This window comes from Lutjanus erythropterus, chromosome 16 (assembly GCF_056507025.1).
Source record: "Lutjanus erythropterus isolate fLutEry1 chromosome 16, fLutEry1.hap2, whole genome shotgun sequence".
Classification (NCBI taxonomy): domain Eukaryota; kingdom Metazoa; phylum Chordata; class Actinopteri; order Lutjaniformes; family Lutjanidae; genus Lutjanus; species Lutjanus erythropterus.
In genome coordinates this window covers 33,708,164-33,735,527 of record NC_139332.1, presented here as the reverse complement: position 1 = coordinate 33,735,527, position 27,364 = coordinate 33,708,164, and the positions used below count along the sequence as shown (strand labels likewise).

General features: G+C 41.1%; 1 protein-coding gene across 1 annotated transcript; it reads left to right on the top strand.

Annotated features, from left to right (window-relative positions):
* Window positions 1-26,366, top strand: LOC146313463 (uncharacterized). Its single transcript, XM_084739791.1, has 6 exons — window positions 1-44; window positions 13,655-14,880; window positions 19,702-20,551; window positions 21,382-21,632; window positions 24,311-24,490; window positions 25,542-26,366. The coding sequence occupies exons 2-6, from the start codon at window positions 14,137-14,139 to the stop codon at window positions 25,749-25,751; spliced, it is 2,235 nt and encodes a 744-aa protein (XP_084595917.1). The 5' UTR covers window positions 1-44; window positions 13,655-14,136; the 3' UTR covers window positions 25,752-26,366.
* The last annotated feature ends 998 nt before the right edge of the window (window positions 26,367-27,364 follow it).

Here is a 27,364-nt window from a genome sequence, read left to right as displayed (position 1 = left end):
GCTGAATGGACTAACGAGCTTGGGGACGTCAAACTTGCAGGCAGGTAAGAAAACTTTTGTTTCTTCCTCGCAAACTAATTTGTTATTTGATTAAATCTCAGTGATTTTGGACGTCGTACCAAGAGTTTTTTAAAATTAAAATTCTCTTGTGTGAGCTGATCGATCAGGTCTTGCTGGAACACAAAGTTGGAGCTCGAACATCTCAGGTAGTTTGTTTACAGTGACGCTGATGATGTAAATAAAGCTCCCGCAGACTGAAGTAGATGTTCATATTAGATTTGTGCAACTCATCTGCAGTTTTTAGAGACACCTGCTCATAATTTTTTGATATTGTAAATAGAAGGTGTGATTCATTTGGTTATATAAGGCACTTTTAAGGATTTTCTAAAAGCGTCGGAGCTGACAGTCGATCATAAGCTGCACACGCAACACAGCGATCTAGTTTCTACAGAAAAAATATCTAAACCTGCTCTGAAATAAAGACCTACTAATAAAATCAATGAACATGATGGCTAAACTCTGGACCTTAAGATATTTTTGAGAAAATAGATTCAGCCAAATGTCAGAAATCAGAATTTAGTTGTGCCTATTTGCATTTGTAGTTCTGTAGTTCTTTGTAAAAGTGATGATACAATTAAAATGCCTGTTATTTCAGTAACTGCTCCTTGTCAGGGTTTGGTAATATATCAATATTATCGTGATACTGTGACATGAGACTTCAGATAGATTTCGGATATCGTTACAGTGCGATGTGGCATAAGTGTTGCCTTCTCCTGGTTTTAAAGGCTGCATTACAGTAAAGTGATGTAATTTTCTGAACTTACCTCATGATTATTTATCAAATATCTAATTCTGTTAAAATTTTGTAAAAGCACTAATAGTTATTCTCACAATATTGTTGCAATATTGATGTATTTGGTTAAAAAATATCATGACACTTGATTTATGTCCATATCGACCAGCACTAACATGTCGTATCAGTCTTTAATGAGCAGCAGGTTTACTGCTTTTAAGAACCTTGCAAAGTTGTTAAGTTGTTCTGAAATTAGCTGACTTGTTTCTGTTGATTTATGTGTGTAGACTTGAACTGAAATCTTGAAATATTAGGCTATTATTCATGTGAAATTATTGCACGTTCATGTGCTGGTTGGAGCACCCAAACAGGTCCAAAGTTTTTCTAGCTAAATCTACTTGGAAAATCTGTTGCAAATGCAGTTTGCCGTCTTTGTTTTCCTTTGTCTTGCACACCCTCCCCACCATGTCCCCGCCCCCGTCTCTGCATGTGCCACGCTTTCAGCCTCGTCTAATATTCAGTGCAGTTTTGATGAGCTTTAGTTCACGTGCGGCTAAGATCTTGACGTGTTTGACATCTTGTCTTTGGTCTTCATGCAATCGCCTTATGAGTTTGAACTGCTGAGTTCACATGTTTACATCCTCTTATATCATATTTAAATTCTATACGCAAAGACACGCATGTCAAATTTGTGTCATAGTTGATATTGTCCATGTTAAGCAAAGAGACTGTTGTGGTTAAGTTCATAAATTGTTGTGTCAATTGAATTTCACTACCAGCTTGGTTATTTTACAGCAGTATGCGTCAAACAGACGCACAGCAGAGGGGAGTCTTCTGTTGTTGTGGCCTTTGTATCTTTTCCAGTTCCCTTCCCGTGCATCCCACTGAGACTTTGGCTGGCCGAGGTCGGTGCGGTGCCGATGGGCTACAGGCCACGTGCAGCACTTAGACCTTGGTTTGACTCCTCTTCATTAGTCGCAGCGAGGCCAGAGACAGCTTACGGGAGCCAAACAAAATGAGAAGAGATCCATCACCACTAGGATCAGAAATCCACCTCTTGACAAGCGTGACGCTGGCCCTCACCAAGTCACTGACAGCCAGGAATTAAGACAAGTGCTGGTATTATTTTAAAGATTTAGGAATAACTGAAATCCTTGGGTGATAGAAAGATAGTCCACCTTTACAGACTAGAAATTATCACATAACGTTCATCATTCAGTGCTACTTTTAAGTATTTTCTGTCTGGTTCTTCAGATTTTAATATCTGTTGTTGTCCTGATATGCATCAGCTTGTACAGCTGAACTCTTATTTGTTATTTGCCTTTGTCATCACGCTTCCCTGCAACACACGAGTGCTTCACAGACGAAACAAAATCAGAATAAAATAGCACAGAGGAGAGAACAGTTGACTCCACATGAAGGGCTTATTACGGTAAAGTTACAGAGCGCTTCACAGAACGATACAAACCAAAGAACATTACAACAGGTCCCTTGTTATTGGCTTGAATCAAAAAGTCTCTCTTGCTGTTGATGCCCTTGACATTTAACCATTTGTTTGCTGCTTTGATAACATCTGATTAAAGTCTTGTTGTTGCACTGGACGGTCCCGACCTTTAGAGAGAAACCTGAGCTCCCTGCAGTGCAGCCCAACACCTCCAGTGAGCTCTGTCTGTAAGCCAGCGTATTGTCACATTAGTTTGTTAGTGCTTTCACTCTTTGCACTTGAGCCTGAGAGCTTTCCAAGGCATCGCAAGTATTCCCGGCCGGCTTTGGTGAGCGGGACCCCGGGCAGGGGAGGTCTCCGATGAGGCCATCCCTGCGTCAACTCAGCATGGGTTTTGAACTCTGGGTGAGGGCAGGGCGATGACCCGCGACTCACCCAAACCAGTAGCTGGGGTCAGAGTTCACCTAGGAGCAACTTCACCCAAGTTCCCCTCTTAATATTGTCGTGGGAAAGAATAAATCTTGTTCTCACAACCTTGAACGTTCTGCTGGAGGCAGCTTTGTGAACATGTTAAGATACAGAAACGCTACTTTGTCTTTGTACTTAACTTTGTGACAAAGTAAAATTTAAACTGTAGAAATCTTAGTAGTTTATGTTAAAATGTACATTTTTATAGAGCATAAATAATATTGATATAGTGATAAAATTTAGTGAAATGAGCTTAAAGGGACAGTTCACCCCAAAGTCAAAAATACATAGTTTCTATTTTTTAGATCTATTTATCCATCTAGTTGGTTTTCGTGTGAGTTGCCAAGTTCTGGAGATATGGAACTGAATGTCTTGTTGTGTTCAACGCTCCAAAAAATACATTTTAAAAACTCAAAAGCAGTGTCTGTTTACTGAAATCATGACCTGGTTACTCAACATAATCCACAGACCTTGTTGTGTTCAATTTCATGTCAAACCTACTGTCTTTCTGCAGTGGAAAAAAAGTAGTTCTTATAAGAAAGTGCTCACAACAAGGGCTGTGAATTATCTTGAATAACGAGGTCATGATTTCTGAAAAGAGACACCGGTGTTGAATTTTTCAAATGTCTTTTTTGGGCATTTTTTTGCGTTGGAAGGTGAGTGCCATTTAGTCCCAATACATTTGAGAGAAGGAAGACATCTCTATAGCTGATTTCTCCAAAACTCTGCAACTCACCCCAAAACTATCGAGATGGATAAGTAGCAATTTGGGGGTGAACTGTCCCTTTAAACTCAAAATCTGTATGTAATGTACGCAGAATAAATCACTTGGTTGAGGTTAGGGTTACAGGTAGAGTTACTTATGCACTGCTCACCTAAGCAGCGAATGTACGTCACGTAACCTCCTGATTTTCATTTTGGTGCACGGCTGAACAGGTCAGAGCAGCCACACAGCCCGCCTGAGCAGCGTGGCTCCTGCATGGTTGCAGCAACGCTTCATCTAGAGATTCAGTGTCTCACCTATTTTTCACCTGTGATGCACACGGTTCTGAACTGATGATGATCTGTTGATAGTCACATTAAAATCATACCAGCAACATGTCACCCCTCACTACAGTTTTAATGTCAGAGTTTAGCAGTATTTTGATCTAAAAAATGAAAATCAGGCTGTGTCAGAACAAACTGGCATATAACGACTTGACTGAAGCGACATTCAGCATAGACGTGTGCAAGCAGAGCAGGCTGCTGGTGCTAGCAGTGCTAACGTTAGCCACACTCTGCCTCAGTCTGGCAGCTAACGTCAGCTCTGTCGCTGTGAACGTATTTAGTGAGTTGTCACGTTTTGTATGAAAATGTCCAGGGTTCATAAAGCAGGGCGCAAAGTGCCACACAATTCAGCTGCATTTGCTTAAAGATGAATGTGATTAACAGCTTGAAATGCCTCTTAATACATGCTGTGTTTTTGGGATAATCTTGAACATTATCAATTAGTAAACTGTTTTCTGAGTGTTTTCTTTCTTTCAGACCAGTCGACTCATCTAAAATAAAATTTCAGGTTAATCGTCAGGAAAATTAGTTGCCTGGAATACTCCTAGTAGACGTCACATACAGGTTAAGGTAGCCAGTGTATCCTTCAACCTCGGAACCAATTGGCTATCATCTGACAAGAGTTAAGCCTCTGGGGGCAACGGCTAGCCAATGTTTTGGAGCGTATATCGGGGCCAACACTTCCTCTTCCGTACACCAGTCATTGTTCACAGTTTAACCGGCAACTTGAGACGTGAGAATGGAGTTGAAGGCTATTCAATATATCCACATGTATGCAGATCATTTTTTTAAAAGCTAACAAAAATTGTTGTCAGACAAGATCTGAGATGTTGCTCACTTTTGCTCTCCACATGTGTACCTGCATGAAACTGAAGCCCCTCAAACATGATCAGTTATTAGTCCTCGGACTACAAACGGAAACCAGAACGCTTCCTATACCAAAATCGTATCTCTTGCTTACAGAATCTGCATTCATATGCAGATATAGTATCTGTTTAAAGAGATTACTTTGGCTTTGTATCACTCTGTGCATATAGGATGTGCTTGTTTCATTTAACTTCTGGAAGGTCTTTATCTTATGCTACTATGTTAACATAAAAAAGATAAATAGGTGAAATTTGAGCATTTATTATGTCAGACCATTTCTCACCATTTTTTTTTCTTTTGGAGACAATCTGTTCAGGGTAATAGATGCAGTTTTAAGTGCTACACTTTTGTGAAAATTACAAAAGACTAAATCGCTGGCATCAAAATGTACTAAATTAAAAAAAAAAGCACAAAGGTGCAGTGAAGCCACTCAGCGCGTGTGGCACTTAGCGGCTCCACAGCAGAAGGCTGTCGACCCGGGCAGCTCTAAACTGTAATTATATGTTTCTGTATGAATGTGAGGCGGGATCGGGTTCAAAAAGGGAACCAGTGGCTCATCTTTAGCCCTTTTCAGTGGATTTTAATCGAGCTGGTGCCTATTTAGCAGTGACAGAAAGGCAGATAGATATTTGTTTTTTTATTTTATGCACAGTACTGGTGTGTGAGGGGGCACTTTAACAGTCTGTGTTTGTTTCTAAGAAGCTGCTGTTGTCGTCCTTGATGGTGTTTGTCAGTTATAAGCTCTTATTAGAGATAGCAGAGGTATGGTACAGTATTATTTGCAGGTCAATAAATCAGTATAACTCCAACTTAACATTTATACAATGTATTTGCTTAGGTGTGCGAACACTGTGAAAGAAACAATCACTTGGAACATTTTGGTGGAGTAACATGGAGTAATGTGCCGTGTTTTCACTGCAGCTCAAGTCGACTCAGTGCGCTTCTGGTACCAGTTAATTTTCTCAGTTTCGTTGGCAGGATTTTTAGCCGATTGTCCACGCAACACAAACAAACAGGGACAATAGAGGGCCTGCTTTCCTTTTGAGATCCTTTAATCCGCCATTTTTTAAAAAACTTATTAATTTAAGTTTTCAGTTGCAGTTTGGGTTGGTTGAGGCAGCAAAACTACTTCCTTAGGTTTAGGAAAAGATCGTGGTTTGTCTTTGTGGCTGATGGCTGACAGTCATCAATCACTGAGCCCAATAACACCACGGTTTAAAATCCTTCTGAAACTGTTGCTGCTGTTCATTGCAGTGTTGCATCTCAAAGTCTTATTCTCTTGTTAGACCTTTTTTTATCAGAACATTATCAGTTTATTCCTTTCACTTGTGCAGGTCTTATTGTTGTCAACAGTGTTGTTTTCTTAGCTCTGCTTCCTCACTACAGCCTGTCGGCTAACTTTGTTTCAAGCTTCAGAGGCTGAACGCAACTAAGTTACATGCTTCTGGTGTGAAGACAAAGACCCGTCTGTTGGACGCTCTTCTGTCTGTGATGTAAGAGCGCTGGGAGCCAGAGTTTTCTCAGCTGAGTGAGACAGTTGAAGGTTGCCATCAGAGAGAAGCAACAGTCGCTGCAGTGGTGAGCAAGTCAGCTTTTCTTCTGTGTGACAGGCACTCTGACCTTGTGTAAACACAACTATATTAACCTACTTTTCATATTTTGTCAGTGACTACACTATATAAATAGTACTATGTATTTTGGGAGGATAACATCAATAGGATGACAATGACAAAAGCTGTGACATTATCCTGGATCATAGTGTGGGGTCTTTTGTAAGAATATTATTAATTTTTTGTTATACGGCAGAAAAGTAGAGGACGTCCATGTGAAACAGAAACTTTGACACCAAGACATAAATCAGCAGACTGAATTGGTGCATATGGACGTTTTAAATTCGGTCATATTTCATCACCCTCATAACTTTGATTGACTGCACTGGCCAGGTCATAATTATGGATTACAGGAGACAAGTGGAGACATTTTCAATGAATGTCTCTTTTTTCCATATGGACAAAGGCCTGAACAATGATAAGATATTTTCAATATAGTATGCATTTAAATGTATAATTAACAGATCCTCACAGTGAAACATCCTCAAAAACTAAAAGTACTCAGAAAAGAAAGTTTGAATCACAACTGAAAGTTGCTGTAAGCAAAACTTTAATGCCTTTCAATTGAATTTCCTCACAACTTAAACTATGTGACTAACACAACTCAAAGTCGTAAGCAAAAGTCTCCCCAGTTAGAATTTCTCGTGACAAAACAACCTTTTAAATACGGAGCCCCCAAAGGGTCACGGCAAGATATTTTTAATATCAGCAATCTGCTGATTACTGACACCTCCTGTTTTCTTCCAGAGACCCCGTGACTTAAGAAAATTTACCTGCACTATAACCATGTCTATTAATAGAGCAGTAGTGCTATGTCAGCATAGGGACTACCTGTCCAGTAATATCAAGTAAAATTCAGTCAGCTGATCCATTATGGGGCTTTGTGCTGGGAGCAGCAGAAGAAAAGTACTGCAAGGTGATGCAAAAGTATTGCAAGGTAACATAAACGTAATGCAAGAGAACACAAAAGTACTTAATTGAAGGTCGTTTTAACTAAAACTCTTCACAGCTAAAAGTCCTAACAAAATATGAATAGTCCTCATAAGCAAACAAAATCAAAAGGCAGCACAATTAAAGTTCTTGGTAACTATAGATGAAGACTTTGCAAGGAAAACACCTTTAGATTGAAAATCCTCCCTAAATCAATCAAATTTCCTGAGAAATAAAAGTCCTCAAAATGAAAGGTTGTTACAACTGCAAAGTTCTTGCAGCTACAACTCCTTGCAAGAGACTGAACCCACTTATTCATGAAAGTGTTAATTAAGTGTAGATATTACTGTGCAGAACATGACTCAGAGTTTGTCAGATTTAACAAAGGCTTCGGCACTCAAATAGCTTGTTTATAATGCAGCGAGCCAGATGGTAGCTTTTAATCAGGATGGTCTGACAGATATAAAGACTGCTGAGAGGACAATAAAGACAGGGACAAAATGTGTTTTTACAAGCCTTAAACTTGCCCATAAATAAATGCATTTGATTTTGCATAACACAACAAAAAAAAAATGTTTTATGCATTCATTAAGCATCAGTACTATAAAGCTGTTATTTTTTGTTATAATTATCTTCTGTATCTCTTTGTATAAACCTGATATGCAGAAGTGACCAAAGCCTGTTGTTGTCAGTCTCATGTCGTTATTCTTTGTTATTACTGCCTATGCAGATGTGCATATTATAGAACAAGAGATTACTAATCCCAGTGAAGGTTTCATTGGTTGAATAAGTTTAAATAAATGTACAGGTCAGGAAAAAAAGTTAGAGTGGTGCTGAGAGTTCACTCTTAAACTTTTCCTTTGGATTTTTTTTTCTTTGTAAAGGTTCAGTTTCTGTAGGTAAAACTCTTTTCTTTCAAAGTGTTAGTGTAGAATATCCCCTTTGTCTCAGTCGTTGTGTTTTGGCTACTACAGGAATAGGGCATTGTTATAGTTTGCTTGTAAGAAGAGAAAAATTGTGTTTTTCTAAGTAAAAAGTCAACATTTTTAATGTTGAGGAAATATGGCAGGAGCTGCTGTGTCCAAATATTTTCCACTCCATATCTCTAACTGATGCAGTGGGGAACAAAACACAGACATTTTAGTCGCTCAGTCGTTCCAAAATTTAATCTAATAATTAAAAATGTATTCAACATGTTCTGCAGAATGTCACCCTCTCACTGGAGGCAAGGCAACAGAATTTTAAGCCCTCTGATTGGACGCTTTTTGCTGCAGTGCTCTCAAAGTTATCTCATAAAGGTTTTGATGTACGCACTCTTTGCTGATCTTCCCTCAATAAAAGCAGTGATTTTTTTAAACACAGTTCTCTACCTGCACAATGTAGTGTGATGTACAGCTGCTTTTACAAATGGCACATCTGTTTAATTCCTGTCAACTCTACAGTAGCATCACCTTCACCTCCAACCTTTGGGATCACCTTACAGCGCTTTTTCATTCTTAAGTTTGTTACTTCACTTTTCACAGTTAGCCTTATACATAATATTTAAAAATCAATAGCTAACCTGTGAAAATCAGGCTACCACTGGTTCTACACTGAGTAACTAGCTAATGTCGCTAACAAGTATCTCAACACTATTATTAACAATATATACAAATCTGGTGAAGTAAATAACTTCAGGGTGAAAAATCACTAAGGTTGGAGGCAAATGTAATATTCCTGTAGAGTAGACAGGAAGTAAACAGACGTGCCGGTCATAAAACAAATAAGTCACATCAGTTTCTGTGCTGGTTAATCATCTGGGAGATTCAGGTGTTGGGATGCTCCCCCAGGCTGTCACCTAAATGTGTTTAAAGAAGGGTTAAGACTTTCAGCTCTGACACAAGACGTCACAGCACCTACCGTCCCGCTCCATCAGACCTCAAAGTGTCAGTTGGCTGCTCTGTGTTGTGGCGAGTCACGTTCAGACAGACATGACTCACCTCCACGTCGTCTACACCGTCCAGCCGGAGCACCTGACAGGGAGGGAGGGAGTTAAGGTTGACTCATGTGATGTGTTGCGTGAGGCAGAGAGGTCAACTCAGGTCCCGCACAGGAAGAGGAGGTGGAGTGTCTTTAAGCTGCGAGCCACATGGTGGGACATATATCCAGTGAATCTGGATAATTGACCTGCGCCTGAGGCTGGGATTGGCTCGACCAGCACATGTGCAGACACGATGTATACACGTTTACATGGGCAGACATACACAAACTCACGCGTACATCAGTTGTGAAGTTTAGAGCTTTTGCATGAAAACAATGTGTTCATTTAAACTAAGAGTCAATTAACAGTATGACAGATATGAACTTTGTGAGGCCAGTCAACGCTTTTCATCTCCAAATGTTTCTCAGTGAAATATTTAATCTTTAACACTGTAAAATAATTATTGTAGCATTACATTTATACAGATTATTTAACATAATATAACCTGAAGGAAAACCTGCAAACTTCTAATGAAAATAATGTTCATATTTGCTGTTGATTGCCTCATAATGATCAACTGCTTCACGTCACGTACACGTTCTTCTTCTGCAGCGACACATGTGACAACAATGGCTTTGACTTTGTGGGTGGGAGGGCAAGTTCCTCTGGCAGAACCGGGACCCTGCAGCCAATCCCTCGTTAAACAGCATTAAATCCAACCAATCCTATTAGTCTGTCACCCTTGAGGGGAGGAGAAGAGGCAGGAAGACGTGTTCCTGTGGTCCGTTCTGCCCTGCGCTGAGGGAAGCATGAGCAGAAGTGTATAACTCAACCTGATGTAGGGCCGTTGTGTATTTTTTTCACACATGAATACATTTTATTAACATTATATGCATTTTATTAATATGTAAGCAGTTCATTATCTCTGTATATCCACTCAGAATGTATTTTGCCACACAGATAAAACAATGAATAACATACTGAATATTTAGCACCAAAAGTTATTAAAGTTATGGCAATATTTTAGCGCCATAATGTCTAACAATAGCCAGATAGCAATGGTGCGTAGAGGACAATATATGGCTGGGAGGGTAAATCTTTTAAGGTTTATTTACAGTTGTCTTTTGTCTCAAAAAAAAGGAAACGCTCAGGATGGTTGGCCTCGTTCATGCTGCACATGAAGTGATGCTCTGTGGGCTCATGCGTGAAGCCTCGTGCCTCAGTGAAGTATCATGTCTCCTAAATCTCCTCTAATGTTGTCTTTAAGTATCAGACAGTGGGGCTCACTGTCAGATTAAGGCCCTCATCTGTTGGCTGCTTGCACACCTCTGAGCACCTCATTAAACTGCACTCAGTGCACTGACTTTGAAAAACACAAAAACATATATTTATTATTCACAAATGGTTAAGAAATCAGCACTGATGCACCTGGCAGTGTCTGACACAGACTTAAACTTTTAGCATCCCATGATGATGTAAATGTCAGCTACATTTTGAAAATGTTAATGATCTGATCATCAGCCAAAAGTAGAAAATGTCAGAATCTACCATTAGCAGCGGGGTGCTTTATATACACTCCTCCATTTAGTGCATTGATTGATTACATTTGTTGTAGTGGTTGTCTTATATTAAAGCTCCTTCCTCACAATTGTGAGGTGTGCTATCTGTAAAGATAAATCTCAAACAGGAAGTAACAAGTTGTCATGCCTAAATGAAAAAAAATAGTTAACTTCTTCTAAAAAGTTTGGCTCAAAACTCAAAAATCATTGCAGTCTGTTGCATTTAAATTTTGAGTTTTCTCAACTTTTTCGTTTTTTCCATGCAGCTAAAAGTACATGGTACACAAATGCAATCTTGGAACCTAGATTTAGCTTTTTATTAGCTTTTTCTAAATGAATCTGCATTCATAATCAGATATCTGTTTGTAGAGATCAGCCTCCAGCTCCTAACTTGCTAATTGGAGGTGTGCAGAAGTGAAAGTCTTGGTCCGGACACCTGTTGTCTGTTATCCAGATATCTGCTGGTAACACAGGAAGACCCAAAACATTTAACCATCAACGTCAAGACAAGATATAGCATTTAGATTAGGAAAACATGCAGGTGCTTGTAGGCAGATTATGTTACCTTTGTTCAGAGCTAAACTAGCTGTTTTCCCTTGTTTCCTGTCTTTATGCTAAGCTAAGCTAGCAGTTAACATACAAACATCAGAGGTGGTATCAATCTTCTGATTTAATGCTCGGCAAGAAACTAATGTCAAACCATCACTTCAACTACGAAGCGAAGTTTGAAACTGTTTGCAAACAATGTTGTCAGACACCGTGCTTTACCTGAGGCTGTGTGCTGTGGCTGCTTGAACTGGTGATAGGCTGTAGAGATAAGAAGCTTAGAGGGAAGAGCATCCTGTGTGTTCTGAAACTTCTTGGCGTTGCATCTTGCTCTCTGGCTGACCCAACATGCCGAAGACACACTGTGACACAGATGGAAGGGTTTTGAGGTTTCTAGCAGTTTCACTCAAAATACGAAATTTGTTCTCTTCTCTTCAACAGAAAAACATTCAAATAGATTAGATCTGCTCACTTAAATGAGAAAGAAATGTTGTCTAGCTGTAGTGTTGCCCACCCCGATCTAAAATTTCCTCCAGTAAATTGTATAAAACTGGTGAACAAAAAAGTTGATTTCCTTGGCTGAAATATGAAGGTTGTGTATCTACTCTTCCCACCGACACATTTATATTAGTTTATATTGTACATTGTCAGGAAACCTTCACAAATTAGAATGGAAATATGTTGGGAAACATTTTTGACTAAATACAGCTGGTGAGGAAAACTACACTCAACAAAAACATCCGTGTCAGTGAACACTTCTCCCTTGCCAAGATAAGCCATCCACCCGACAGGTGTGGCATATAGAGATGCTGATTAAACAGCATGATGCGTGATGTGAGGTGTGCCTTGGACTGTGCAGTTTTATCACACAACACACTCAGCCTCGCAACCTCACGATCATGGCAGGACGTCCACATCCAGCCTCTTTACCTGAAAGTTAGTCTGAAATCATCAAACCCAGACTGCTGATGCAACAGCAAAACCAAAGAATTTTGGCACAGAAAGTCAGACAGGGGTCTGCTTGACTTGACCCGGACTTGAGTGGGCAAATTCTCACCTTTGATGGCGTCTGGCACTTTGCAGAAGTGTTCTCTTTCCTGATTTTCACTGTGCTGGGTAGATGGCAGGCAGTGAGTATGATGTCATGTAGGTAAGCAGTTTGTCGCCATCATTTTATTTTGCAGAAGACAGGAGTTGCTGGTCTACTGCTGGATTGTTCTGTTTGTTGGTGGCTTTTGTTTTTCAAAAGGAGAATTTCTATTCACCAAAGTCACAAAATAACACAAAAAACTAACATGGAGGTCGCCTGGTAGCTCAGTTGGTAGAGCGTTCTGAGTCCTCTGCAGAGTCCGAGGGTTTGACTCCCACCTGTGGCCCTTTGCTGCGCACCATTCCCCTACTCTCTCTCCCCCCTTTACTGTCATATCCTCAGCTTTTCTATAAATTATAGCCATAAAAAAAACTAACATGGAGGCTGTGGTAGACCAGCAATTCCTCTGATTTGCAAAGTGACATTACTGATTTTCTCTGTGGAGTTTGGTTGGTTTGGAGAGAACGATGTTGGGCTTCTATAACTGTCAGAAAAGGCTGTCTGACAGGAACAAAATCAAAATACTTGCTGGGATCCTTCCTCCACACTCTGACTCCGTCTCCCCTCACGGTACTTTCTGTAAATAGCCAATAAACATGCTGTCCGAGGGCGGGCGAGCGCTGACACTGATTCATGAGGCCCTGGTGTGAGTGACTGGACTCCGCAGGCCCGCCCGTGTTTCAAATGAAAACCAGCTTTCATTATGTGAATTGCTGGGCTGTGGTTTAGGGGGCAGATTAATTGGCTGTAATCTTATTACACTGTGGCCTGCTGCAGTCTTGACGACCCCCCGCCGGCCTCCCTGCTGTTTACCTGCCTGCTGGCGTCACTGCGGTCTGACGGTTCAGTGCAGACAGGAAATGCTGACGGACTGAAGGCGCGATTTGATAATTGGAGATGAATTGTTTATGATGTAGATCACCCGTCACTTACGCACTATCCTCCTGTTATCTGTGTAAACATATTTGTATCCATGTACACGACTATAGGCATACATCTATTTATACGTGTAAGTGTTTATATCCTCTTAATTCCATCGTGACCCAGATTCCCTTTCTTTAAATCTAATTCTGTCCACTTTCCTTCAGTGCAAGGTAGCCACATCTTTACAACGATTTATCTGATGTTTCTCTAGCTTTGTTTTGTTCTTCTATTTGATTGCAATGTAATTTATTCATGCTTCAAACCACAAGTTACATCCACTAACATCAATGTACTCCATCACTTTGAAACACAATCAATCATTGTTCCAGTTAGTCATTTATTTTCCATTGTAGCCCCTTTTTTAATTTGTTTTGTGTATCTTGGTTTTTATCTTTTTTTCTCTCTCTGTCCTGTAGGTCATGAGCACTGTGTGATCTCAGAAGCCGAAGTTAAAGGGATTACTTTTGGCTGTCGAACACAGAAGGTCCTCAGGGCCAAGAGGGATCACCTGGCTGGCAGTGGCCCAGCACCTCTTCCCCTGAGACAGCAGAAGGACCTATCAGGATACATCAGCCCAGCTTTGACAGGTTGATAACTTGCCAGGGAGCCGAGATATCTTGCGTGATACCGCAGGGTCGTCCTGAAGGCAAACAGCTAAAGAGGCTGGCAGCAGCCTTTGTGTGCTTTTGGAACACTGCCTTGAGGTTTGTGCACTTTCTCTGAAAGGGATTTATGCTGTCTGGAAAGAGATTTCATCTGCAGTTTCATTATTGACATGTTTTGCCTGAAGACCTTTCAATCCAGCACATATGAACTCCATTCATGGTGTTCGTCACAACAAAACTAAGGCCCGGGAGGACTGTCATTTGTCAGGGAATAACTTTGACTCAGGCCAAATATGGCCAGAGACGTCAGTCCTCTGAGCCTCATGCCTTTGTCTGCAAGGCACCAGCAATGGGTTGGAGCCTCTCTGGGGTTCATCCTCCCCCTCTTCCCCCTACGTTCTCTCATTTTTTATTACTTTCTCTCATGTGCAGCAGCAGCAGGCAGTTTGCCTGGAATAGAACATGATTATGGCATTAGCCCCAAATTTGTCTGCACTCCCATCCCCCCAGATGCAGACCCCAGCTGCTTTTCTCCACCCAGCGTGCCCCACGGACAAAGCAGCAGTAATGGGCACAATGCTGGTAACCGGCGAGGCATGATGTCCGATGAGGCCAAAGCCACCATCTTGCACCTGCGCGAGAGCCTTGTGAGGCAAAAGGAGACCATCCTGGACCAGCGGGAGACCATCAGAGAGCTGACCGCCAAGCTTACCTTGTGCGAGGGCTTCGGTGGTCACCATAGCATCGGTCACCATGACAACCACCACGACAATCACCATGACAACCATCACGATACCCATCACGACAACCACCATGATGACCACCACGGGCAGCACAACGGCCACCATGCGTCATCATCGTCATCACACCATGGGCCTTCGGCGTATCACAGCAACGATCACCACTACTCACATGGCAGCCACAGGTCAGACAACCACCACAGGAAGGGCTCATCGTATGGAAAACACAGCTCCTTCTCCCCTGAACAGACGGGCAAAACGCTGCAGACACTGAAAGAGAGGCTGGAGAACCTGCAGGTGAGTGCAAAAATCTGCAGTGCACACTCAGAAAAGGGAATTTATGGCCTCCTTCAGCAGGAATAAACCACTAAAAAAGTGCAGCACTGTAATTTTAAATGCAAACAAACTGTACTATTGGATATAAAATGTGCGAGCTATGTGAATCAAAATAGAATAATAAGTGATGCTAGTATAGGCAACATTAGAGCCAAAATACAACTCCAGTTCCAAAAGAGTTGGGATGAAGTGTAAAACGTAAATAAGATGATTTGCAAAAATTCTGTATTCAGTTAAATACACATTTTCAGTCGTAGACAGGTCCGGACTGCAGGCAGGTCAGTCTAGTTCCTGAACTCATTTACTACGAAACCACACTGTTGTAACATGCAGAATGTGTCGTCTCACTGAAATAAGCAGGGACGTCTCTGAAAAAGACGTCTGGATGGCAGCATATGTTGCTCTAAAACCTGTACATACCTTTAAGCATTAATGGGGTTTTCACAGATGTAACAGTTACCCATGATGCCATGGGAACTAACACACCCCCATACCATCACAGCCGCTGTCCTTTTCCTCTTTAACCTGAAGATGACAACGTCTGTGATTAGTGAAAACAATCTGGAGTCTTAACTTTTTTGTAGATGCAGAGAAAGCGATTATGGATTGTAGATGGTGAAATCCCAAAATTTCTGCAGTTTTGTGTCCAGAAATGTTGTTCTTACATTGTTGGACTATTTGCACACACAGTTTTTCACAAAGTAGTGAACCTCACCCCATCCATGCTGTGAGACAACTCAGCCTTTCAGGGATGCCCCATTCATACCAAATCATGATACTGTCACCTGTTACCAGTTTACCTGTTTACCTGTGTAATGTTCGGGGTCTTTTTTTGTCCCTGTCCCAAATTTTTGGGAACATGTTTCAGACATCAAATTCATGAGAAAAAATAAGCTTATCAGTTTGAACATTATGTGTCTTGTCTTTGTACTGTATTCAATTGAATACAAGTCGAAATTAATTCGCAGATTACTGCATTCTGTTTTTTTATTCATGATTTACACAACTACCCAACTTTTTGGCATTTGGGCTATAAATTACGACACCTACTAAAAAAAAGTAAGAGACCAGAGAGAGTTGAAGTATGTAGTAAGTTTTTTAAGCAAGAGTACATCAGTCATCAAAGGTCCAAAGCAAGGTAATGCTTATTGTTAGCTGATTTAACTTATGATGTAATCTATTCAAAGCCTTTTATTACATGCATACATAAGTTCACAAGGTTCTGGTCTTTCTCAAGTTAAGCAATCCAAACAGACTCCTACAGAAGCTTTTACATTTTATAGGAACTAAATCCAAGAGTTTCATCTCTTTACTATTCTAAAACACTGCAGGGCACAGCACTGTCTCCTATCTATATTCATATGGCTGTAATTAAAGCTCTGATGTTTCAGGTTAAAAGGGTAAATATTCTGTAAGAGCTCCTGCAGGAGGACTTATGCCTTCTGCACTATGCAAACATTTTAAAATGCCTAGTAATGTGCAAAGAAAGGCTGAACAGTCTGCAGGGAGGCGGAAGCCTATCAAAGGTTTGACTTAATTGGGGTCACATCTTGCGTCATCAGAGGTCACGAGCTCAGCCGGCGAATCAGCTGCCAGCGATGTCTGCTGCCAAAATGCTGTAAGAAGGATGTGTGTCATGAAGACATGGTAGCCCATTGTATACTGTATGTTTTCACTACATTAAAAGAACATATTTAATAATCAATACATATTTTAAATTTGAGGTGGTGTTACTGATAGTGGCATATCCAGAGTTCTGGGATAAACACAGACAATTTTAAGTAAGATTCAAAAACTTGAGGGGATACTCACACACACACATGCATTAAGAAGCACCCACCAGTCATTATCAGACACACACCACTTACAAAGCTAATATCACAGCTGTTTGTCAGTCGTCTCTGAGCCGTTCCGGCTCTCGATCGCCCTCCTGGATATCAGTTGCCAAGCCTGATCTCAAACAGGAAGCTGCTCTAAGTTGATTAGCCATCACCCCTGACATTAAACAACCCCTGTGTCCATGTGTTTGTCACATGATGGAGAGAGACAAGTGAAGCTTAGAGGAGGACAGGGGCGTAAAGGAAGAAGAGGGAGGGTACCAGCCTCCCTGAGAAACAACTCCAGATCATCAGTTAACAAGTGTTGTCATTTCTCTTGTTAATTTAGTGTTTATTCATCCTGTTTAATCGCATAGAGATTAAGACTCTCTTTCCATGGGGGAAACCTGCCAAGTAGGCCTAAGTCAACTTTGTATCACAAGCCAAAAAAGTTAGGAACCATGGATTCAGGCATTTGAGAAGCATTCCTTGTGGACTTTTTAACTTAAATTTATTTTGGTGTGAACCTAAAAAAGAAGAAACTTAAGAAGAAAAGAATACGCTTGAATTTGAATATACCCCCTAAAAAAATAATAAATAATAAATAATCATGATCAAAACATGCAATTAAAGTTAATATGAACAGCTGCTGAAGTAAACAAGGTGACAATATACATTGATTGCTGTGTGGTATAAATGAATTTTTCAGTTGCAAACTTGAAAAGTGCTTGAATTTGACTCTTAAAAGCTGCAGGAACCCTGGCACCAGCGCTCACTGGGAGCTTTTGCTTTTCTTCTGTCCCTCCCAGAGTTTTGCTCTTTTCTAATTTAAGATATCGCAGCGTATGTGGTAATGTGGAATAGATTGTGTTCTGGCACCTAAAACATGCCATACATGTGGGCTCTGCTGTCTCACTTGTGTTACAGCACTTAATGATGCTGTATGGTGTCACATTGCGAGACTAAAACCCTGCTGCCCGCCGGCCTGTGAAAGCCTCATTATCAGCGCAGGTGGTCTCAGGCCATGCGCAGGGAAAGTGTTGCCAGAAATCCCCTTCAATCTCACTCGAAGGTGTGAGACAAAACAGAAGCCAGGATTTACCTTCCGTCACTCCCTCCTCTAACAGGATGTCTACGCCACCAGCCTCTGGCCAAGCGCCGAGGGGCGCTAGCCAGCCTCACCTTCAATTAGCTTCATCCTCCCTGACGAGGCTATTAATCGTGGCGTGCGCTGGCAGGGAACAAAGCCGGATTTGCTGGTGAGGAAGGCGAGGATGAGCGAGGGAGAGTAGGATAGAGGGCTTGAGGGGAGGGGCGGAAACTGTTCACCTGCAACTTTAAATGTCATATCATAATTCTTATTCATGGCATATCACTGAATTTACTGGAAACTGCTGACTCTTTGGTGATTTTTCAGTTTAGTAATTTTCTTCATGCTCAGAGCTTGGAAAATCTGACAGTTTGAAGTCTGAAAGTTCATTCTGGACTTTAAAAAAGCACCAGTTAACAAAACAATCCCATCTAATGGTCCACTCATGCCGGAGGTCTGTCTCACATCTTCAACTGAACATCAAGTTTGCTCAGATGTCACATCACTTTTAGGATGCTGAAATGGCAAAGAGCAGAACCTTTGCACATCTGTAGAATGACAGGTACATAGGAAAAGGCCACCAATCCAGAACAAAAAACTCCTGCACATTGTCTGCACATTGTCTTCTTTATCTGCAGTCAAAGATATTTAATAACATTTCAATACAAAGACTTTTATCAGGTTATTTTACAAGACAAAGGTCCATTTTAAATAGGTTGATTAACCTGCGTGGACCAATCAGGTCACAATACACACATTGAATTGAACGAGTATCATATATTATCACATCATGGTAGAATAGGCCTACAGTATGAACATGAAACAATAAATAACCTCATACAGAGAAAAACTGATGAAAAAATAAAATATATAAGAATAAAATGAAACTATAATATAATATAATAAATATACTACAATAATACATATAATAAAACTAAAACGGTGTCTGTTTTTGTCTTGTAAAATAACCTGATGAAATTCTGTGCACAGAAAAGGATCTTTATTTCTTTATTCTTTACTTTTTCACTCCCACAAAGTGCAATGAGACAATAGAATTCAGTATCAACACAAAATTAAGACAATAAAAAAAGGGGAAAAAAATGTCACAAACTCACTGCACCAATTAAAAAAAAATAAAATGAACAAAAATGTTCCAGAACTGTCTTAACAAACTTTACATGTGATTCATCAATTTTAGCTTAAGTGACTTCTTGAAGGAATATCTATATTTAATCTGTCTAATTTGTTGTGGTCCAAGTGTCCAATGGTCTGTCTACTCTCTTTCAAATCCAATGTCTTTTTATTAGATTTTTCCTTATACATGTCATTAATGGGTTTTTCATGTTAGTTCTAGTTCTATCTTGGCTGATGATTTTTGTTTCAATGCTACGTTGTTAATAGTGATGTAGTAGGTTAGCTAGCTCACCTGATGGCACAAGGATTCATGTGTAGCCTTTTGACAATCTTGTGTAAATTAAATGTTGTTTTTTAAATAGGCCAATTTATGTTTGCTTATAATGTTAGCTTCATGTTAATATGTATTTATTGTAACTTAAGAAAAATCGAACAAGAATTTGGGGGACCCCCGTAGTAATTCTGAGGACTTCCAAGAGGCCACAAACCCTCTATTGAAGATCCATCTGGTAAACAAATACATGAGTATGTCTGCCACTGGCATTAGATAAACCATAATTTTCCAAAAAGTATATCTCAAAAAGCTGCATTTCAGTCGTTTCATTGTGTGGCCAGTGAAAATAGAGATGACTAAAGTTATTGTTTGGTTTATTTTATAATATTCAAATCGTACAGTTTAAAGTTGGGGTCCTTTGTTGTTCACTGTCCAACGTTCTGACTGATGTCTTTATGTTTCTGCAGGCCAGGAACTCCTCCAGCTCGTACTCCAGTTCCCTGAGAGAACTCCTCCAACGCAAGATCACTTCTCTAGAGGAGCAGCTGCACAGCTACTACAGGGATCACCATGATTACGGTCACCATAACGACCACCATGGTGATCACCATGATGACCACCATGATGACCACCATGGCAGCAGCCACTACAATGACCATCACGATGACCACCATGGCAATGGCCACCATGATGACCATCACGATGACCACCATGGCAACGGCCACCATGACAACCACCATGATGACCACCATGGTACTGGCCACCATGACAACCATCACGACAGTCATCATAACAGCCACCATGGTAGCTACAGGTACAACCATCGCGGCAACCACCACAATCGCCATCACGACCACCACTACGACTGGCACCACAGCCGGCATCATGGTCATTATGGTGGCCATCGCAGCATCCACCATGATGACCACCATGATGGCCACCACGATGACCATCATGATGACCACCACAATGACCACCACGATGACCACCACGATGACCACGGCAATGACCACCACAATGACCACCACGATGACCACCACAATGACCACCACTATGACCACCATGATGATCACTATGGTTACCATGATGATCACCACAGCTATCACCACGGACCTGTACACCATGATGACCACCACGATGACCACCACGATGACCACCACGATGATCACCATGATAATCACCACGGCAACGACCACCATGACAACCACCACGGTAACGATCATCAGCCACGGCGGCTGCCCTTCAGCAGCAAAGGCACAGGGCACAGCAAGCTGGAAACAGTGCTCAGCCAACTGCACCACGGCAACAGTGACCATGGTACACACACACACACACATTGTTTGTTTTGTCTTTCTCGTGGCTACTTGACATTATCAAACTTAAAGTTTGTTTAGCTTTGTGTTAACATGACATTATACTGTCGAATGTGGTTTATTTTGACCGACCATTGTAAAAATGTCATATCCAAATGATACCAGATAACCTAAAGTTCAGGAAATTATTCATGGTCTTGAATCAATCTGAAGGGGTTTATTTCATAATAACGACCTGCTCACTGAACATTATCCTGCTTGTTACATGGTTATGTGCCAAAACATATCAATAACTTTACAAAACATACTATTTTAAATTTTCATAATTTTAAAATGATTTTAGTGATTTAACAATGATTTTCTTGTTCCTCAGCAGTTTATGATCAGAACTGTGTCCATAGCAATAGTCTGTTCTTCATAACAATGGTCTGTTATACATAAATAACAGACCTTAGACTGCTGTAACTTACCAATCAGAAGGGAGTATTTAACAAAGCCATGTAATAAAGAACTATATTTGTTATAGTTATAGTCCTTGGCGTGGGCAGCCCATAATGCCGGGTTTGCAAAGGCACAATGAAAAGATGAGGCACTTAAGAATATCAACATTTTCCTCAGACATATATAGAATTACAAAGAAACACTCTATAGAAATTAAATTACAATATATTAACTTACCATCCACCCAGCCCGCCATTTCTGAAAACGTTAGCAAACATAAACACAGAGCTTGTCATCTCAGAGCTTTCAGAAAATTTCCACATCAGAGGTCGTGAATATCACCTTATGTAAGCCTGCTTCACAAAGTGAATCTGTATCTCTCCGTCTCACCAGGAAACCACAAGAAGCTGAAGAGTCCCACCGCTTTCCTGCTCGACTTCCCCATGAGGACCAACTACATGTACGGCAGGATGAAGCGGTCGGTGGTCAACGAGCTCTTTGCCCTAACAATCTGCCTGTGGCTGAAGCCGGGATCGGGTCCTGGCCTCGGCACGCCCTTCTCCTACGCCGTACCTGGACAAGCCAATGAGCTGGTGCTCATCGAGTGGGGCAGCAACCCCATGGAGCTGCTCATCAACGACAAGGTAAAGCAATACAATAAAAAAGTTACTTAAAGAGTCAAGGAAGGGGCAAAAAAACATTGAGAATCCCAGATTTAGGCACTAAAACTCTATTGAAGTTTTTACAAATGACAATGTTAAGTTGACACATAGCTCCTCTTTGTGTGGTGGTCCCTGTGGATTCTGCTGCAGAAAACACTGGTACGACTGTATATTAAAGGATTAAAGACTTAGGACTCTCTATGAAGTTCTTATAGAGGGATTTTCCAGTCAAAACGCTGCTTCTCTGAGCTGTAGGAGACCAGTGGCCTCAGGTAACTCTGCAGTTCTCACACATCCGAGACTATCACACATTGAGGTGTGACTCAGACTGACAGGACGGCATCACCTCACCACGGAGGTCAAAGCTACAAGGAGGACAGAGGTCAGAGTCAGGAGCACAATATTTACAGAGTCATGTCGCCGTCTCAGTCACTGGTTAAACAGATGAACTCGTCAGTTGGTGGTGGCACGCAGGACAGGGGAGGAAATTAACACACTTAAGGGCAAGACAAACCAATCACCTTTTACATCCATATTGCAAGCGCCATTCTGACAGAATGGGTACTGACAGCCAGGATATCTAAATCTGCTCATAAAGCTGCTTCCATTTATGTCGGTACTACTATATAAAAGAGCAAATGCAATGGCATAGCTAGAGAGCCTATGCATGTAGGCACTGGTTACGTCATAGCTGGCCTGCACCTCCTCAAAGATGAAACTCTCTGTGGAGGCTGAGGTGAATATAGTAACACCATGTTACAACTGTGATTTGGTCGGCTTACATTTTCTCCTATAAGTCTGAGCATAACTTTAGTAGGTGTACAGTGCATCGTCAAAAGGCCTGGACCTTCATCGTGTTGGGACCAGAGCCACCTGGTTATGTCTGCAGAGTTTCACTTGATGTTGCCCAGACAGAATCTCAACAAATATCTAAAAAAAAAAGGACATTTTGAGAAGAAAGAAGCAGAGGAGAAAACAGTGAAATCAGCTGTGGCAGTGCCGTCAGGGTATCAAACCCATTTTGGCTACAGGTTGTAGCATTTTTGGCCATGACAATTCCTGCTATGATCACAATCTATGTGATTGATCTGTTATTGATCATGGTCTTTAATATTAAATTCCTGAAGCACTGAATTTATAAGGTTTTTCCGCTGTGATTTTTTGCAATTCCTCCAACACTCAAGAGGTGCCACTAGCTGATATGCAACCATTAGCCATCTACAAGTTGTCATTCCTAACATGACGGATGTTTATGGGGTCCCGTTTTGACGCAGTAGCCGAGTAGTTTATCAAATGTTGTCTCTTGAAAGTTAAAGTAGTGAAATAATGAAAATATGATGCACGCATTTCATGTCATGTTCAGGGGCTGCACAAAATCTTTCTGAAGGCCATCAGTGACTGAAGGCTACACTTTGAGAACCCCTGTTCTGTATCTTTCTTTAGATGCAATAGACTGTAAATACAGCTATTGTGGGGTATAAAGGTATAAGTGATAAATCACTTATATTAGTGTTGTAAATTTACACTAACACTAAATATTTTAAAAATTTCAGATGTAGCATTTCTATTCATGGAATCATGTAAATCTCAGACCTTTAAAGGAGGTCATGGCTCAGACTCAGCGGGTGAATGGAGGATACCATTCCTCTTGTCTGTTTATTAGCCATGCGTAAATTAAACAAATGGGGTTCATCCTCCCTGTTAAAAATTAAATTGCCCACTCATGTTGCTTATCTGTGAATATGCATCATAAGCTGTTTTCTTTTTGCCATTTCTCCCACATAAGGTTGAGAACCTCCTGACGTTGAGCCTTTTGTGTCATTAATTTTATTTTCTGATAATTGTGGACCTCTCAGTTTGAATGGCACTTTATGCTTTAACGAGACGGTAACTTGTACACAGACTCTTGACATACAAATTATTCAATGATTCTATTAGCCTGCTAATCTTTCATTCTCTGAAAGTCTGATACCCTAAACGGAAGACAGATGTTTGTCTTTTTCCCTTCCTTGCCCCAGTACTGTGAGCAATGAGCTCGGCAGACAAATCAACAAAGCAATTAATCTAATTATCCTAATTGATTGGCCTAATTGTCTGCAGGAGTGACATTACCAGGAGGGAGGAACTGTCATGTTTGCTTTCTTCTCGTCACATTCTTGGCAGTCATCAAACTGATCAGTGACACAGTTGAAATGATCTTTAGAATGCAGATTAATCTCAGTCTTTAATTAACCTTCTCGAGTTTTTGAGGAGGAGCAGAGTGGAGATTCTCATACTGAACTAATCCACTTTCCCTACATTAGTGAGCACTTGCATGTAAAGCTGTCTGAAGCTAAAGCATCCAGTAGAGGTTTGACACTGAGACTTGTTTCCACAATGTCATAATGATGTTTGGAAAGTATAACCTGCGCTGCTTTTGCTTTTTCTTTCACTTAATCACTGCATATTAAGCTTTGTGACAAATTATAATATAGTTTTTTTTTAAATTACAAAAGTAAAGAGTTTTTAAAAATGTAAAGTTGACAGAGAAATATCCACCACTTTGAAACTTTGTAGCATTTCTTTAAAGTTAAACTTTGTGAAAGCGTCACAGAAACTTTTTGCACTTTCAGAAATAAATCATAATAAGTGCTACCTGTCTGTCAACCTGTGTGTTTTAGGCGGTTACACTGCCCATAACCATGACAGATGGGAAGTGGCATCATGTGTGTGTCACATGGTCAACGCGCGATGGTGTCTGGGAGGCCTACCAGGATGGGGTGAAGAAGGGCTCAGGACAAAACCTGTCATCCTGGCACCCCATCAAGCCAGGAGGGACCTTCATCCTGGGCCAGGAGCAGGTAAGACAGACAGCATGCTTCCTGACAGAGATCCAGTACTGTTCCTCTTGTTTGGACATTTTCCTGAAGCTGTGAGAGATGGCAGTTAGGGGTCACGAAATTTCATGGAATGAGCATGTCTCCTGATGCAGATTTGTGCCTGGACATAAAGAGACTCTTCCCACCAAAAAAAAAAAATTACATGATTCTCCATGTAATATTTCTGGGCCAGAAATATGTGATAGTCTAAATAGTACAAAGATCTTTCTTGTACAGTTACATCAGCCCAGTATCCCTAAAGCCGAACTCAAACTGAAGAATGGTCACAAGACAGAACAGTTTTTAAATGTCACAGGGAAAAGTTGCAGCGGTGTTAACTGGTCCATCTCCGTTCAACTCAAGCTGGCTGATGACTTCGCCTGTGACTCAGCTAAATAAATTGCCAGTGGCTGGTTTTAGAACGCAAGGCACGTCACTTCTTTCAACAGCCAGTCGGCTCATTGTGACATCAGCTGGTCAAGTCAGTTACAAACTGTCAGCTCGAAGTAACACAACTGCTCCAGGAATCGATGGAAGAAGTCGAGATTAGGTAGGGGATCTCCTGCCTCAAGTTCACAGCATAAATTAGCAAAAGCATCCTAGTTATTCTAATGAAACAGCCATGCATCTCTTTTAAGATGCAATATATTAAAACAGGGTCAGGAACTCCATCGATATTGGATTGTTCTGCACCCATTTACACCCAGTTTCAGCATTTAGTGCCAGTCTACAAAGTAGTGTGTCCTCTGTGTAGCTGAAAGTAAGGGGTCGAGAAGGTTGGCCGGCATTTAGTATATCTGACTTTCATGCAAGAGATCAAAGTTGACAGTCAGTGTTTGTCTTTTTACTACTAGAACAGGAACTGTGATCTTTTATTCTAAAGTGTGACCACTGAATTTGAATTCTAAAAACATTGCATCAGTGTTTTCCGTCGGCTGGACACAGTTACAAATCTTTGTTTTATGACCTTGGAAAGCTCACAGGTCACATCCAACATTTTCAGTGTTGACATGTCCCTCATTGGTCTTCACAGGACACGATGGGAGGCCGCTTCGACGTCACTCAGTCCTTCATGGGAGAGTTATCTGACCTCCAGTTCTGGTCTAGAGTCCTGACACCCAACGAGATCTACGGGCAGGCGACCTGCGGAGGCCACCTCATTGGTGACGTCATGTCCTGGTCGCAGGAGACAGTGGAGCTCCACGGAGGGCTCACCGAGCAGAACTTTGACCCCTGCCACTAAGGACGGACACCGGAGACCCTCACACCCAGACCTGTAGCATCATGAGCCCCACATTTTGGATTACATACCCAAGTCAAGAATGGTTGGAGAGTGGTAAAATGCTTTTTTTCATGGATCAAAGATGGGGAAATGATTTATTTCATTTTTTGCTCTGGTTTTTCATCACATCGGTCTGCAGAAGTTTAATAACACAAGCTCAGCCATGGGCAACAGCCCGAGCAAGGACTTATTTTGCTTTTTCTATATATTTTTGCCATTCCCATTCGATCTTTCTGCCTTCTCCACCTACACCCTCACTTCTTCGCTCTGACGCTGTCAGCAGGACGACTTTGAAGGCTCCAAGGAGTGCAGGGCTTTGGATTTACCGGCTGTGTGGTCATGACTACGGCTGCTCTGAGAGATCCACCACACATAATAGGATTTCACTCCATCAGAACAGGTCCAAAGGTTGCTTGTTGCCATTAGCTCGCCTGCACTAGCTTATTTTGTTTGGTATGTGAGCAACAAAACATTACAGGAGGTGAAAGAGTGGCTAAAGGGCACAGGATCGCTTACAAGTAAAGCCACATGGAGACCTGAATCGTGATGATTCATACTTGTTGATAAAGTTCTGACAATCTGACAATCTGCTTGTTGTTTTGTGGATGACAAAGGAGCAATGCTGCTGCAGGACCTAAACCGCAGAGAGAGGTTTTGACTGTTTTATACTAGTATTTCATATTGAAAAATTTACAACAGGAATTTTGTAGAAACAAAACAAAAAAATGTGTAACCTGACAACTGTAAAATTGCATTTTATCAATGCAGGACTGAGTATGATGTTTTAAGTCTCTTTCTTCAAGTGGATCTGTTTCTGTGCTCAGAAGTCAAACGGCTGTTGCATAAGAGCACCGCGGCTCAATGTCAGACATGACACGTTATGGCCACGAGCCACCTAACTGCATCAGTACAGCGTTAACCGTCCATCAGCATGTCAGCCGCCGTAATGCTGATGTCTCCACGGCAACCGGTGGCTTACAGCAGGATTTACCTGCGGACAACTGATCTGATCCTGCCTATTTCCGACCAGCTCAAACCACATGGCAGAGTCACACACACACACACACACACACACACACACACACACACACACACACACTTGCACAGGCTCAGAGAAGATAAAGAGGTGAAAAGAGACATTGTTGATCACATGCTAACTGTTTGTAGATGCACCTTCATGTTTTTATAACAAAAGAGGTTTTTGTACATGTAAATGATATCAGATCAGTCTGTTTTTAATTATTAAAAAGATTTATTATGGCATTTCTCTTATTGTAAATAATTTAATAAGTACATAGCACTTTCTCAGCCCTCCCTGTGTTTGTTTGTAAAGCACATCTTTGGGAGTAAATTGTTTATTATTATTGTTTATTATAACCCTCTCCCCTCTGAGTTAAACTCACACATCACATCCTGCTTTGGGACTTTCTGCATTGACAGTAAAAACGGGTGTCTGTTGTTGCCATGGTGATAGCATCTCTTAGCATCAGGACCACATCATCCTGACAGTGTCGCACTACAGCTGTAAATACCTGCAAAGTGTTTGGCCAACTGTAATGCCAAGACGAGCAGCA

What these genes read in the sequence shown, in the direction of transcription:
- LOC146313463 (XM_084739791.1), top strand. Translation starts at nt 14,137, where the DNA reads ATGGCCAGAGACGTCAGTCCTCTGAGCCTCATGCCTTTGTCTGCAAGG. An exon ending in AGAGGCTGGAGAACCTGCAG is followed by an intron (nt 14,881 to 19,701) that starts GTGAGTGCAAAA and finishes ATGTTTCTGCAG; the next exon opens with GCCAGGAACTCCTCCAGCTC. An exon ending in CCACGGCAACAGTGACCATG is followed by an intron (nt 20,552 to 21,381) that starts GTACACACACAC and finishes CCGTCTCACCAG; the next exon opens with GAAACCACAAGAAGCTGAAG.